This window comes from Nymphaea colorata, chromosome 3 (assembly GCF_008831285.2).
Source record: "Nymphaea colorata isolate Beijing-Zhang1983 chromosome 3, ASM883128v2, whole genome shotgun sequence".
Lineage (NCBI taxonomy): Eukaryota > Viridiplantae > Streptophyta > Magnoliopsida > Nymphaeales > Nymphaeaceae > Nymphaea > Nymphaea colorata.
In genome coordinates, this window is record NC_045140.1 from 18,536,427 (window position 1) to 18,550,289 (window position 13,863).

General features: G+C 41.6%; 1 protein-coding gene across 2 annotated transcripts; it reads right to left on the reverse strand.

Annotated features, from left to right (window-relative positions):
• Positions 1 to 2,979: 2,979 nt before the first annotated feature.
• LOC116250913 (cyclin-D1-1) lies at positions 2,980 to 7,972 on the reverse strand. 2 transcript variants are annotated; one of them, XM_050076932.1, is made up of 6 exons: positions 7,484 to 7,972; positions 7,307 to 7,393; positions 4,707 to 4,805; positions 4,426 to 4,627; positions 3,950 to 4,080; positions 2,980 to 3,307 (listed from the first exon to the last, which is right to left on the reverse strand). In XM_050076932.1, the coding sequence occupies exons 1-6, from the start codon at positions 7,727 to 7,729 to the stop codon at positions 3,290 to 3,292; spliced, it is 783 nt and encodes a 260-aa protein (XP_049932889.1). In that variant the 5' UTR covers positions 7,730 to 7,972; the 3' UTR covers positions 2,980 to 3,289. The 2 variants fall into 2 exon arrangements, with proteins under 2 accessions (XP_049932889.1, XP_031480762.1); XM_031624902.2 differs by having other exon boundaries at positions 2,980 to 3,800; positions 7,484 to 7,970.
• Positions 7,973 to 13,863: the final 5,891 nt, after the last annotated feature.

The window sequence follows — 13,863 nt, forward strand, 5'->3', positions numbered from 1 at the left end:
CACTTTCATGTCTACATTTTAGGGCAATAATATCCTAACTTTAGGAACATAATATACCAATTCAAGCTTGATCAAACTGTAAGATAAGGTACATGGAACAAGGCCCAAAAAGTTTAAAGGATGAGTTCAGCTTTTACGCTTTCTGTCATGTGCTAAACTGGAACTTGGCAGGCCCTTGACTCCTCAGGATCACTGGTTTAATCAGCGCCTTAAGTCAGTTTCATCAAGATAAAAGTTAGGGAAACCGAGTACTGTACTGCCTGCCAATCATGATATGGGCCTTGACCTTTTCAATGAACTCATGAACCAGTGAGGCTTATCATCACTGTAAGTAGTTACAGAAGCCTGCACAAGTAGAACCATGAAGAGTTCATTTGTGTCAATCTCTTGAAGTGAGATGCCCAAAGCTCCGCACAAACAGTGACATGCTTCAGCTGGGAAAGTTGAATTAAGTTTTAAATGGCAATTAATCGACAGTGGTGTAGCAGTTCAAAGGTGATTTCGAATGCCCAAATGTTATTTGTTTGCCAATCAAATTGGAATATCCGTCATGCTGAAAATTTTGGTGGCAAAAAGTCCCCACTTTAACGAAGAAAACAAGAACAAGGGGAACTGGGAGGAAGGAGCTAGTCAGCCATGGAGCAAAGCTTATAACCAACACGAAAGTTAAGGTGGCATGGCTCTTGTGGATTCCATCTGGGCAGCAGTGTATAAAAGAATAGTATTTGCCATCTGGGCAGTAGTGTATCTCAATGTCTAGTTGGGTGATCAGGAAGAGCATATGATCCTACCACTTCATCCTACGAGAGGGCCAAAACACTTACCTTTTCTCTCATCCCCTTGAGGAACAGTCGTGCTATAAGTGATTCGGGATAGGCGCCCGCACTATACTTTAACTTGCATATTAGTGCTTTTTTTTGCAGCAAAGAGAGTTAACATCCCGAGAATTCAAAATGGATACTAGAGAGTTAACATCTCGAGAATTCAAAACGGATACTAGCTGCCCACCTGCTCCATCTCATCCATTGCGTAAGCCCCTCAAAGGTATATCTGAACACCCAGTTGTTGCACTCTTTCCAAATCCACTGACAACAGCTAAAGAGCAGGGGCATTTTAACCATTAATTAGGAACCTAATATCCTAACCTATATCGTTCCATATTGACTTTGCATGTGCAACTCATGTCTAGATCAACCAAGATCAACCTGACAATGAAAAACATGGATTTCTTCTCCTTTTTCTTCACTTTTTTTTTTCTCTTTTAAATTTTCCCCGTGTTATTCATTCCTCTGTCTGCCAAACCATCTCAATCATCCATTTAAGGCATAGATGGTGTAGATCTGTAGGTCCCCAAAGGATAATTTTACGGATTGAGAAGATTGGGTGGGTCAGAAATTTTTTGGACCCTAATTCATAAAGAAAATTATGTTATAAGCAAAAAAAAAAAGAAGGTACCCAAGTTGAAGTATTAATTTCCAGCAGCTACCCACATGTCTCCTTATAATGAGGTGGCCAGCAGTAGAGAGACAAGGTGGCAGTGGTTCTTTTTTTTTTCTCCTCCTTTCTTTTTTTGAAATTTAAGGCGAATTGATATTTGAACAATAGGAGGTGAGAAAGTATCAAGTCTGTCTTCACATGATTAAAGAAATTAAATAGGTACGCACTTCCCCATAGTATATTATTTTGCGTTCGGGGAATGAAAGGAAGAGTATTAATTAAAAAATCTGAAGCCAAAACTTTTCCTTTCATAGAAGATTCCATGGACACCTCAAGACTCGTTTGTGGAATAGAATGCTAAAGAGAAGAGAGGGTTTTCGGTTTTTTTTCCTTCTGCAGATGAAGTAATCAATTGCTCGTTATGAAACTGATGTTGGACCCGATCGCTCGCACATACAAAGTTATGATTGATTGTATCTGGTGTTCGGGTCCTCGGAACTTCAGATCCAAAGCCCTCCGGGAAAGTAACTTTAAAGTCGGAAAACATCCTCTTAAAGCTAACCAGAGTTAACCATCAAAGCTACAGACCTTGTGCTCTCATTAAGGAAGCTTCACTGAAGCTGGTCCTGATACTGCAACTGTTATTTAAGTGGCTTTTCTATTCGGTGAAAATTACGAATTGAGTGTCAGAAGAAACAACGGCGACGCAAATATTTTTCTCGCAGAGTAAATACAGACTATGTACTGGAATTTTACTGGCCAATGCAAAATTTGATCATTCTTTAAGATGCAAAATTTGAAGCTAATTAGGCTTCCTTTTTTGGGCGTAATAACTCAACAAGACGGCTTTCTGGGGCTCGTTACGGATCTAATCCACAGAGGACATGCCCGCTGTACTCCACCAAACTAACTTTGAGGACAACCGTCCCCTAATCGGATTCCAGAAATAGTTGGGTGTGGGAATCATTGGCGTAACTTCACAGTTACAAAAGAGATGCGACAGCTTTTCGTTTTGTAGCCACTACCAACAATTTGTTCTGGATTTCACCTGCTTTGTTTTGCAACGAAAAGTTAAAAACTTTTGTCTTATAATCACCAAAAAGATAATGCAATAAATAAAGTGGGAAAGAGTGGAGTGCGTTACCCAGTAAAATAACAAAATTTTACTTTTTCTTGTAACTTTCAGAAAACCTGATTTTTTTCTTCCTCTTTCATTCGGACTTTTTCCCTCAACAAAGGCACTTTTGGCTTTAAATCTGTGCACGACAAAGGCTAAGAAGATCCATATAGAAAGCAACTCTCTCTCCCTCTCATGAAGTGAGACAAGAAAGCACAAAAAGATTCACCGACTAGTGAAAATCTCCTTAGAGCTGAGAGGAAGAAGCCCCAATGATACCAGCTAAAAGAAGAATGATTAACTCCCATTATAGGTCCGGTCATCACGAGATTTGGTAACACACTACAACCTCAATTCAATTGTTTCAAAAGCAGAGAAAACATTGCCGTCATCAATAGTCATCATTGACATCATCATTCTAGATATTATATGAAACCAATAGAATTCATTAATTGATATTATGAGAAACAACCAGAAATTACATTAAAAATGAATCAAAAATCAATCACACTCAACTCCCACTCCTCATCAGCACACACCCATAATGCATTGATGGTAGGTGAGTGGGGGAACCTGCCTGCCCATGATGACTCAATAAACCACACTTTTCCATCCAAGGTCTTCCCCTTCCTGTCTTTGCAACTCCAACATGGGGGACCCCCACACACAACCCACCATTCCCTCTTCTTCAGCTGACAATTAATTGCCACCCTTGACCTCTTCATCCCTATCTTTTCACCTCATTTTCAACCCCTCCAGAAAAATACCACATATAAATAATAATAATAATAATAATAAAAACAAGCCCAAAAGGAATTAAAAGCTGTAAACAACAAATATCCGAAAAAACACCCGGAACAGATATCGGTAGCTGGGTGTCTTTCCCTTTTTTTTGTTTTTGGTTATCAAGCATCGGAACCCTTTGAAAAAAATACTTCGGGTCCTGCACCACTCAAACAACTCTACACAGGCTATACTATTTTCCCATCTTTACCACTTTTTTTTTTCTTTTTTATTACTATGACCATCACTTATTTTTCTGCTCTTAGTTCAGTCTTCTCCTTTTGTTGGAGGAAGAATATGAAGGTGAAGAAGAGACTGCTGAGGATCCTTCGTTACGCTCCAACACTGTAACGGGACTTTGAGGAATGGTGACTCTGAATTTTGGTGGAGTCATGGACGCGCTCCTATGGTCACTTTCAGTCAAATTATTTTGCATCAGTCTACAACAGTTGCTTATGCTATCCTGTAGAAAACACGGTGCAACAATTTATATCTGTTACTGTAGTTTTGTAGTTCTCGTTCTTTCGAAACATCCGTCGGTGAAACATTTTTTTTCCAAATTCCTTACGCCCCTTAACCGTAAGACGACAAGAATGGCGATTTTAGCCTTACCTTGTCCATTCCAGTGCCCCAAGATGCAGCACTTCCATGATCAGTCCTAGCAAGATCTGGGATCTCATCAGCAGAACGAAGAGCAGCAGCGGCAGCTATGGACGACGGTCGAAAGTCCCCGAAATCAACCACTACAATCAAGCAATTAAGATCGTCAGAATTAATTGTTGCTTCAAGAAATATAGGATAATAAACATGACCAAGAAGGATTAATTTGCTAACAAACTAGGTGCGGCAGGACTAAAAGCAAGTTGAGGGGCAATAATTTACACGAACAAAAGCAAGCAACCATACGTGTTCTTCCACTGGGCTTAGATAAGATGGTAGATTTGTCCATTCTTTGTACTATTTATTTGGCCTCAAACAGAGGTTAAAGACACTTTCGTTTTCATGGGGCCAAGGATGATATACGCGTTCGGCACACGAAGAAAGGACTCATAAAGGCACTCCAGTGCCGGTTATGATGCGAGAATTACCTCGGATTGTATCAAGAATTAGCTGGTTCGCACGGGATACAAGAAATCTCGTGAACAGTCGGCTCGAATCGATCTTCCGAGCGAACGTATCAATGAAATTGAAAGGCGTGACAGATCGCAGCTTCCAATTCAGCTTGGTCAGGATCAGGAGCTCCATTCTGCAAATGGTGCGGGGTTCAAAGATGAATTTTGTTTGCCCAACCTGTAAAAAAACAAAACCACCAAAAACTTATTCAAAGAACGTGGGAAGTATAGGCTGAATAAAGTTTTATAAAAATTACCTGCAGATCTACCAGAGAAGGGACTACTGTCTCCTCCATTTTAGCAGCTAGTGACAAGCAAGCTACCGATAACAGTTGCAGTGGCCATCCATTTGCTTGCTGGTAAACAGATGAAGAAAAACCCGGATGAAAAACAAGCAGATAAAGATCGTGAAGCAAAGAATACAAAGGCATTACCAATAGAGCAATTTTCAAACCGCGATTGTTGCAAATTTTTGGCAAAGGGTTAAAATTTCATATTTAGGAGTGGAAAGAATTAAAAGAAAGGATTTTCTTGACCTTCGATAACTGAGTCACACCCCATTAAGAACTTTTTTTCCTTTTTGCCCCTTTAAGAAGGGTGAAAAGGCAAAGATTCTATCCAAGGGCCTTTTGGGTTTTAAACTTTTCTCATTTTCCCCACACCCCCACAACTGAAAAAAGAAACGGGTACACAGTCCCGGGGCCCAGAGATGCTCCACCCAATGCCAAAAACAGTTCATGAATATTGAATTGTGGGTCCAACCAACCATAGCAGACCGCTCCCACCGAGCCATTGTTCTGTAGTAATAAACTAACCTAGAAGGACGTGAGAATTGGTCGCCCTGCATCGGTATTAAATTGCAAGAACAGTGAGCATATTATACCTTCTAATTTGACCAACATAGCTACCTTACCTAAAATACAAGCAAACAGCAGCACTAATCCAGTACCTCTACAGAAAGCAAGTATGAAAATCAGATGTGACGTTTAGAATTACCAAACTTCGGAAAGATACTTTTTTTAACATTGAAAAGAAGCAAAACTGTACACATAACTCGACCAAGATATCCATCGGTACTGCATGAGTGCAAGTGCTTATTTATTGCATTCCACTCATGCGGAGAGCAGAAACTGGCAAAAACCGTATCCTCATTATATAAATCTGTCATTGCATCTCCACTACTAAGCGAGAGCGCCACGATCATCAAATACGAACTTATGCCTAACATAGACATGGTGTTCTATATAGCCCACATAAAGTTTCATTCTTTCCAGAAAGAAAAAGGATCGAAACGTGGTAGGCTTCCACGTTGCAGCAAAATGCAACGTTACTCAAGAAAATGGAAAAGCCTAGAGAGAGGAAAAGCTCGGGTGTTTGGTCAATTTCGTAATCAAACAGCGCCAACGCTTTGCAGAGGCGCGGCGCAGGATATCGAGACGCACGAAACCATGCATCTCCTCTTCTTTCAACGCAGTTTTCCAGTAGACAATTATAAAGATGCCTCTCGATATTATGCCAAGAGCAGCGATTCAGAACGGCCTACCACTCTGCCCTCAGGAGTAAAAATTGTGGACGAGGAACTTCAGTATGTAGATCAGCGATAACACGAGTCGGCAGATGAGACGAAGTGTTTCAACTCAAACATTTAATTGGGTGTATGCCCACAAAACAAGCGGACTTGGCCGAGCCTCCTATGCTCGAGCAAATACAATACAATCATATGAAAACGATCCTCTGGCGTGTCCTCCTGTCAAAAAAAATTCAGGAAAAACGCAAGTTTTCCTTGTATCTGATCCCAGATAGCCATAATAATTTCTCATAGTAACAGCAACTATGCCATTTTTTACTACGTTAGATTTAAGTTGTAATTGTAGGGACCGCATGACCATATTCTGAGATTGAAGACCCTCCCAAAAAATATGAAATCCGCTGCTCCATATGGAAAATATTCGCTTCCAGCCGTTGGTATTTCATTAAAAACAGGAGATAAAAAATGGTCATCAAAAAATAAAACTTTCTTTTTGGTGAGAAATTATGAGGGAAACGGTAACAAGAAGGTGCCGCCAGACGAAGGAAAAAAAAACAAATAAAAAACGAAAAAAGGTAATTCGACCACAGGCTGTTTTCAGAATGACATCCAATATCGCCACGATATTTTTTACTAAAGAAAACAGCAGCAACCACTGGACGATTTATTGACTGAAAATCGCCGATAACGTATCTCTTTCATCAAAGCTAATAAACGACGACAGAGACCGGGAAAGACGATAGACGACGACGATTTTTCAATCGGACTGCATATTCGTCACCATCAACTACGATAACGATTAAAACGGACAAAAAGGAACAGAGTACGGTAACAATAATTTGATAAACTCGTCGATTCTGAATCGCCGAATAATACGATCCAGGACCAGATGGAACAGAAAAAGTGACTATTTTCCTTTGATAAAAGGCCTTTTACATCAATTAGAAATAACAAAGATAATAAATAGGACGAGACGATCGCCGCAGCCGATTTTGTTGAATCAGCCAGAACACTCGACGTTATTATCCACAAAAATAACTATGAAAAAAGTGGGAAAATCATGATGAAGGAAGCCGATTTTTCACTTATTTTCCGACGTTAAACGCCAAAAAGTGGCCATAGACGCAGCAAAAAATGAAGGTAAAGAAAAAGAGAAAAAACGGTCATCACTTGTAGTCGCCGATTCAACGTCGCCACTGCGAGAATGCAGCGACTAAGAGCAAAAATAGAACGAAGAAGAAGACAGACGGACGAACATACTCACGAAAAGCCGTTTTATTACGTTAAACGCCGATCGGATACCAGAAAGCGAGCGAGAGGGATGATTACCGGCAAGCAATGAACGGACAGGAACCGATCCATGTAGTTAACGGCCAGGTACGCCGTCAGGGGACTGAAACTGTAGTACGAGCGAACCTGCAAATCCACCGGATTCCGGTCACCCTAACGCCATTACGTCCATCAGACGGCAACAAACGAACGGATGAAGCGGGTTATTGTTTTTACCTCAAGGATCCAATCGACGGCCTCCCGCCGAGCGGAGGCCTCAAACGGGCGGCTCCTCAGGCTGGCCGGGAAACCGATCCCTGGCAAGAACTCACCCTCGAAGCCTAGGAACACCGCGACCGACTCGTCTTCGTCCTCATCGTCATCCACTGTCGCTGGAAAATCAGTCTCGGACGGGAGAAAGGCGCATTCGTCTGAGTCGACGAAGCTCGCGTCTTCTCCGCACAGGAGATTCTGGAGAGACATGGCGTCAAGGCAACCCTTCCACCTCCCCCTATGTTCATGCTCTTTAGTATTCCGGCGAGTCGAACGCCGCCATTTTTTCAAAGAAAATCGGTTATCCGGAGGTTCTCGCGTCTCTTAACTGCAAATTTTGGTCCGAAAACAACCGCGTCCTTTTCCCGTTCGACGGAAACTATGGTGCCGGCGGAATTGACTCGGCGGCTACAGAAGACGAGAGCAACTCCAAGACTGCACTCACTCTCCCCTTTTATCCGTGGCATGGCTGCTCCCAGATGACAAAGGAGCCCTTCACCATCCCGTAGATAACAAAATACTTCTCACGCTTACCAAAATTACCCTTCATTTGTCATCATATGACTTTACTTCTTTTCGTGCAATTTTTTTTACTATACACTAGATTAAATTTATGTCACATGCTTTATTTTATGATTATTATTATATCCATCTGTTTCAAAAATTAGACAATTTCATAAAATTATCTTGCTGCTAAATAATTTTTACAGACCCTAAGAATCTTATGCAGCGCCAAGTTGTTTGTATGATTTATTAGGTTATCAACATTTAATTTAGTCACAATCTGCAATTAGAAGTGAAAAGTAAATTCTACGAACGATACGTTTACACGAGGACGCTTCTGTAATTTGAACGCCATTGGTATTTTGATGTCAGTAGCCCTCGGCTTTCGTATGGGAAAAGGGCATCGTGGTAATTAAAGGATAAACTAGGGGGCGTAGATGGATAGCTCCTAAATGGAGCCCCGGGGGGGGGGGGGGCATTTTGGTTATTTGCCTGAGGGTGAGGCCAAAATCCTTTTTCCCGCTAAATTTGGTGGCTCCGATCGAGATCCCCTCCGGCTTCCCGCTCCCGCGACCACACCGCGGTAAAAACGAGAGAGGAGAGAGAGTGGGAGGGTAAAAGAAAATAAAAAGCGGGAGAAAGAAGTAATCACAGTAAAATAAGAAAACTTATTGTACGTAAATACCCTTCCGCTGTGCCCCCCCTTCTCGTCCTGCGTGAGTCAAACCCCAGGACCGTCAATGCTGCGATGTACCTCCGCCAAGTTACGAAAATACCCGTGAACTCAGGTCTATTTCCGCGCCGAAGGAGTTCGAGTTGGTGGGAACGAAGGAAGAGGGTTAGGTGCTTTTTCGGTATCCTGCGGAGTTAATTTATTCCCCGAAACTGACAGGGTCTGTTCTCGTACTTTGACTCAGGAAGAATCAAGGAGCCTGCCCCTCGGGACACGTGTCGAGATCTGAGGAGCGCGACGGAACCATCTATGGCTCCCCGACTTCCTCTCTGTTTACAGCTGTTATCCAACGAAGGTGAAAGGATAGAGCGATCTTTTGGTTTTTACTGCTTGGATTTACCTTCCCCGGAAATGCCGATCGTGTCCCCCCAGTTCCCGGCCCCTTCTGTTTACCGCAACCCACTCTTCTAGATGCCAAGACCTCCGGATCGGATCCAGACGCATATATGTTCAACTCGACCCGTCAATGACAACGAAAATGGATTTTTTTTTTTTTTTTTTTTTTGCATCGTCTATATATGCGCCTACCAACCAAACCATCTTAAGAAGGTCACAAAAGCCCTAGCTATTCACTGCTTAAGATTTGAGAGATTTTATTCCGTTTTCTTTTCAATTTTGATAAAACAATAAGCAGAAAATGGACACGGTGGTCAAGGCATCAAAATTGTAAAAGCTGTGATCAACTGCCCCCCTTGAATTCCCCAAATATATTATCTATTTTAATATACTTGTTAAAGGAAAGTCCTACTAGTAGGCGCTATTTAGCAGTCCCTAATTGAGAAAAAAACATTAAGCTCCACTTTGATTTGATCCGTGTACATTGACTTGGTCGGCCCCGGAGAAGCGGGTCCCGGGTCTTCACTCGTCTTTCCATCAACTCAGCCCAAACCAAAGTTGTGGATCTTAACTCGAAGCAGGCCTCCCTTTTTTTCCTTTATAAGTTGGAGCCAGCCAGACATCTACCAGTTTATGCCCTCAGATAAACTTTTCTCAGTCATCTCTTAACTTGGAAGACCACTAACCCCAAGATCCCATTTTGGTTCAACGGATCGTCCTCAAAGCAATTCCAGATCCGAGTAGGTTACACTATGGTAGAAATATGGATCTAGGTGGGGAGTTATTTAAACTACCAGCCGACACTTGCATGGTTGAGCGAGAGACAGTGGATGCGGTCCCGTTCCAAGGTCCAGACCCGTCCCATGTCCCGTCAGACCAGGCATGTGGTTGGTGTGATTGCTTGTGGGTCAGTCGGGAATGTGTCAGTTTTGGTGGGGTTCGATTCTTAACTCGGACCCGTGCTATCCATTGTTAGATAGACCCGGACTCTAGCTTGGTCCACATTTTGCTCCATGAGTGCTCGGGTCTTTCTCATTTGGATGTGGTAAGTCGAAGTCCATACCCAGATCCAAAAACGTGAGATTGAGCAGCTTTTTGACGTGAGGATTGCAGTTACTGAACGCAGCGATGGACAGGTCAGTTAGTCCTCTGCATGGTCAGACCATCGGTACCGTTGGGTCCGAGCAATTGATGACTGGACACAGGTCGAATGGTCAAACGTTCAGAGCCGAACCACCTTTAGCCAGACGCGGTCCGGCTGGCAACAGGAACATAAAATATAAAAACTAGATTGTCGACTACACCCTCACTCCTTGTCCACAGAACGGAGTCACAAACACGTTTATGTCAATCAAGCTATTAATTATCAACTTAAGTGTGCTTTATGCATAGCAGTACAAATGAAGATTTTTTTTTTTTTTATTGCCATATTTAATATATTATAAGTGAGAATAAACCTCATATAAGCTATGAGCGCAAACTTACTAGCTAGGACACCAATAACCTTGTTAGGCATAGTTTGGTTTGTGATGATTCAAAGGGGAGCTGCTAGGATAAATGCATCTATAGCGGTGGAGGGGGAAAAGCTTTTGTAAGAAAAGCACTAACGTCCAAACTTTTAGTTTAAGAACAAGGACTAATATGTATAATGTAAAAAAAGTTAAAAGAGGGTATCAGCCTTCACTGAAATTGAAGTATATTAGGAATCGTCCAATATAAAAGGCGTTCAACCATTACTGCAATTCCAATAGAACATCAAGGGGAACGAAAGATTTGGAAAAAAGGCTTTATTGGTACACGCTTGTTAAGATTCGTGAGAATAAAAGATTTATATATTGTGGGCATCTTAGACTCTTGATTTAACTAAAAGGTGTAGCGTAGTTGGCCGGGCCGATTGCACATGAAAAGGTGTGTCGCTAATTTGGTGTCTTGAATCGGCCCTAAACCCAACAAACATAGAGAAGAAGAGATATGAAGAGAAGAGAGATTCAGCCTTCTTTTATAAGCAGAAGTTGCATATGGAAATATTATGTGTCCTTTTGTCACCGTCTTCATTTAATTTCTTTTAATTCTTGTTGTGAAAGTTGGAGGCCTAAGGCCCAGCAGTATTTTATGGAACCTTATTTGGTTTCATGATTGAAGGACGCGAGGACAGACTGACGGGAACGGCCTGTTCTGAAATTGAGTGACAAGCCCTGCTTCTCTACGGAGTGGCCTTCTGTGGGCCCTTCGATTCGTATGGTGAACGTTGAAACGAAGCAACACGCAATTATGCAAACTCGACGACGAAAAACTGGGAAAAGAATGGTGACTGCGTGTTCCATGGGTATGACGTGCAGCTGGAAAACGGAACGCTCTGTTCCACATGTTCTGCTGTACCATTCAATGCGCATATGACAGAAGTAGACCCCATTTGTTCTTGGAGCCCAGCAGTTCGTTGTCGCAGGAGGCTAAGGATCAGACAGCTGGCCATGGGACCAATGGCAGAACTTCGTCGTGTTCTCTCAAACACCTAGAGATAGTAAGGTTTTTTTGTTTTTCACCGCTCAGTCAGTTTATTATATTGTAGAAGAAGAACGCATTGAAATGTGACATTGATCAACTCATAAATTTGAACCCAAGTCCCTTTTTAAGGTGAACAGTTAATGCCGGAGCTAGAAAATTTTATCAGAGTAGCACTAACCTTAGTGGGTTTAGTGTATGTGGGCACTGACACGAGTTTGATGTGCGCACCACATCTGGCTGAACCTAGGTCCAGCTCCCTCATAATAATTTTTTTTTTTTTTGCGGGCTGGTGTGGGCAGTGGCCCACACGTAGCTCCGCTTCTGTGGAACCTAACTTTACTTTCACAGGAAAATATATCCACAAGACCCAAACCTTATTGAAACCCGTTGGAAATTAAGCCAGAACATTCATATAATGCCTTTGTTCTTCATCTTAAAGCGTTTTCCTTAATTTTATAACAGCTATAGATATGCCACAACGACTGCAAAATCTTTCTATGTTTTTACAATCAAATGATATTGCAAGTTTTGTGCGGAATTTAGACAAATATTAAATAGACAAATAAAAACAACTTCCTCATTTCCAACATTTTCTGCAAAAGCGATAATAATATCCCAGCATGATTAAAAGAATGGCTTAAGGGAAGGAATTCTTGGCTGCCAATTAAGTGAAGGATCTCTCAGTGCATGGAGAAAGCCATGAAGAAGAAGACAATTGACTGATGGGAGGCGTCCCTTTCTGCTGATTCAAACGTGCCCCAAATCAAACGCATAATGTATCGAACTTAGAAGCATGAAATATAAATAAAACCAAGCAAGTGCTGATAGTAACAACTCGATGGCCCTACACAGGTTTTGTAAACAACTAACAGGGGAAAGTTTCAAGTGCGAATCTCCACGCATTGAAACCAACAATAAATAATAACACTATCAAAACCCAAACCCTAGTTGGGCTCCAACCTAACAAATCTTTATATGCTCTGAATCTTTCTTCTTCTTTTTAAATTGGCAACCTAACAAAAAGATCTCTTTTTCATTAACCATGAGCATTTTGGTCATTAAACATATTCCCGCACAAAAAAGATGTGCACTGGCGTGTGCATATAACCAGCTTCGTGTTTGATAGCCTTGAATTTTTGAGATATGAAGAGGCGGATCTTGAATGGGGCAGTAGGTGAAATTCTTTAATGAAGCAAATAGTGGATTTGACAACAGTGGACTTGAGATCTGCATTACGTCATCAACTCTGTGTCTGTGGATCTATAATTCGAGGGGGGAGCCGACTAAATGTGGCCTGTGGTTTTAAAATCCTTGTGAATCTTTCCTAGTCTCGGATCTCAATCATAGATAGACAAAGAGTGCCGTGGTTTACTTTTGATCGAGAGAGAGAGAGATCAGAGATTCATACCATCATGACCAACACAATCCACATATATAGATACCATCATAGCCAACACACCTTTGATTCACATACTTTAGCTAGCCCCTTCAAGAACAACCCCGAAATCATGTTTCACATTTTGAAATTAAATACGACACAATATCTTTGGCTCAGCTTCATGTCATCAAGTTGGAAATAATGTCAATTTTCTACTATCAAGATTTAAATTTTACAACTTGTGGTGTTTACTCACACACATGCGTGCACACACACGCTCGATAATTTATTAGGACGAGATGGGTACATCCCACATCATTCTACAGTTGAGAGGGTGTTTGGTAACAAAAACATTGTGTTGTTTTGGAACACAGTGTTTTATCAATGTATTCCAAAAAATGGACACAATCATGGAACGTTAAGTTACAAAGAAACACAGCATTCCTGCTACCAAATGGCCTCTAGAGTAACAGTTGTTCATTCCACACACCATCTAGCCCTGGAGTTTGATCGCAACAGTGGCGGCAGCTGCGCCACAATTAGATTGAAGAATGCAGACAATGTTGAACATTCATGGGGACATCCGAAAAGCAATGAAACGACTCGGCTTCATATGAAAATATTGCCTGTCCTACTTTAATGATCAAGTTCCAGACACAGAATCCACCAGTTCTACACCTCCACGGAAACTAGAATCCAGCTACGGCCAAATGATGTCAGTTCTTTTTCACCACAGTCTTCGCATGTGACTCCTATTTCCTTCAAAATAATTACCATGCATGTCACCTCGCAGTCTTGGATATATGACTATCTTGTCTATGAGAGAGGGAATAGTATTCCTACCAGCAGCTTTCTCAACATACAGAACCAATTATATGAGGGAATACA

Coding starts and splice junctions, on each gene's coding strand:
- LOC116250913 (XM_031624902.2), bottom strand. CDS start 7,729: ATGTCTCTCCAGAATCTCCTGTGCGGAGAAGACGCGAGCTTCGTCGAC. Junction 4,806..7,306: donor TGTCCGTTCATTGCTTGCCG/GTAATCATCCCT, acceptor TCTGTTTACCAG/CAAGCAAATGGATGGCCACT. Junction 4,081..4,425: donor AATTCTTGATACAATCCGAG/GTAATTCTCGCA, acceptor GCTTGATTGTAG/TGGTTGATTTCGGGGACTTT.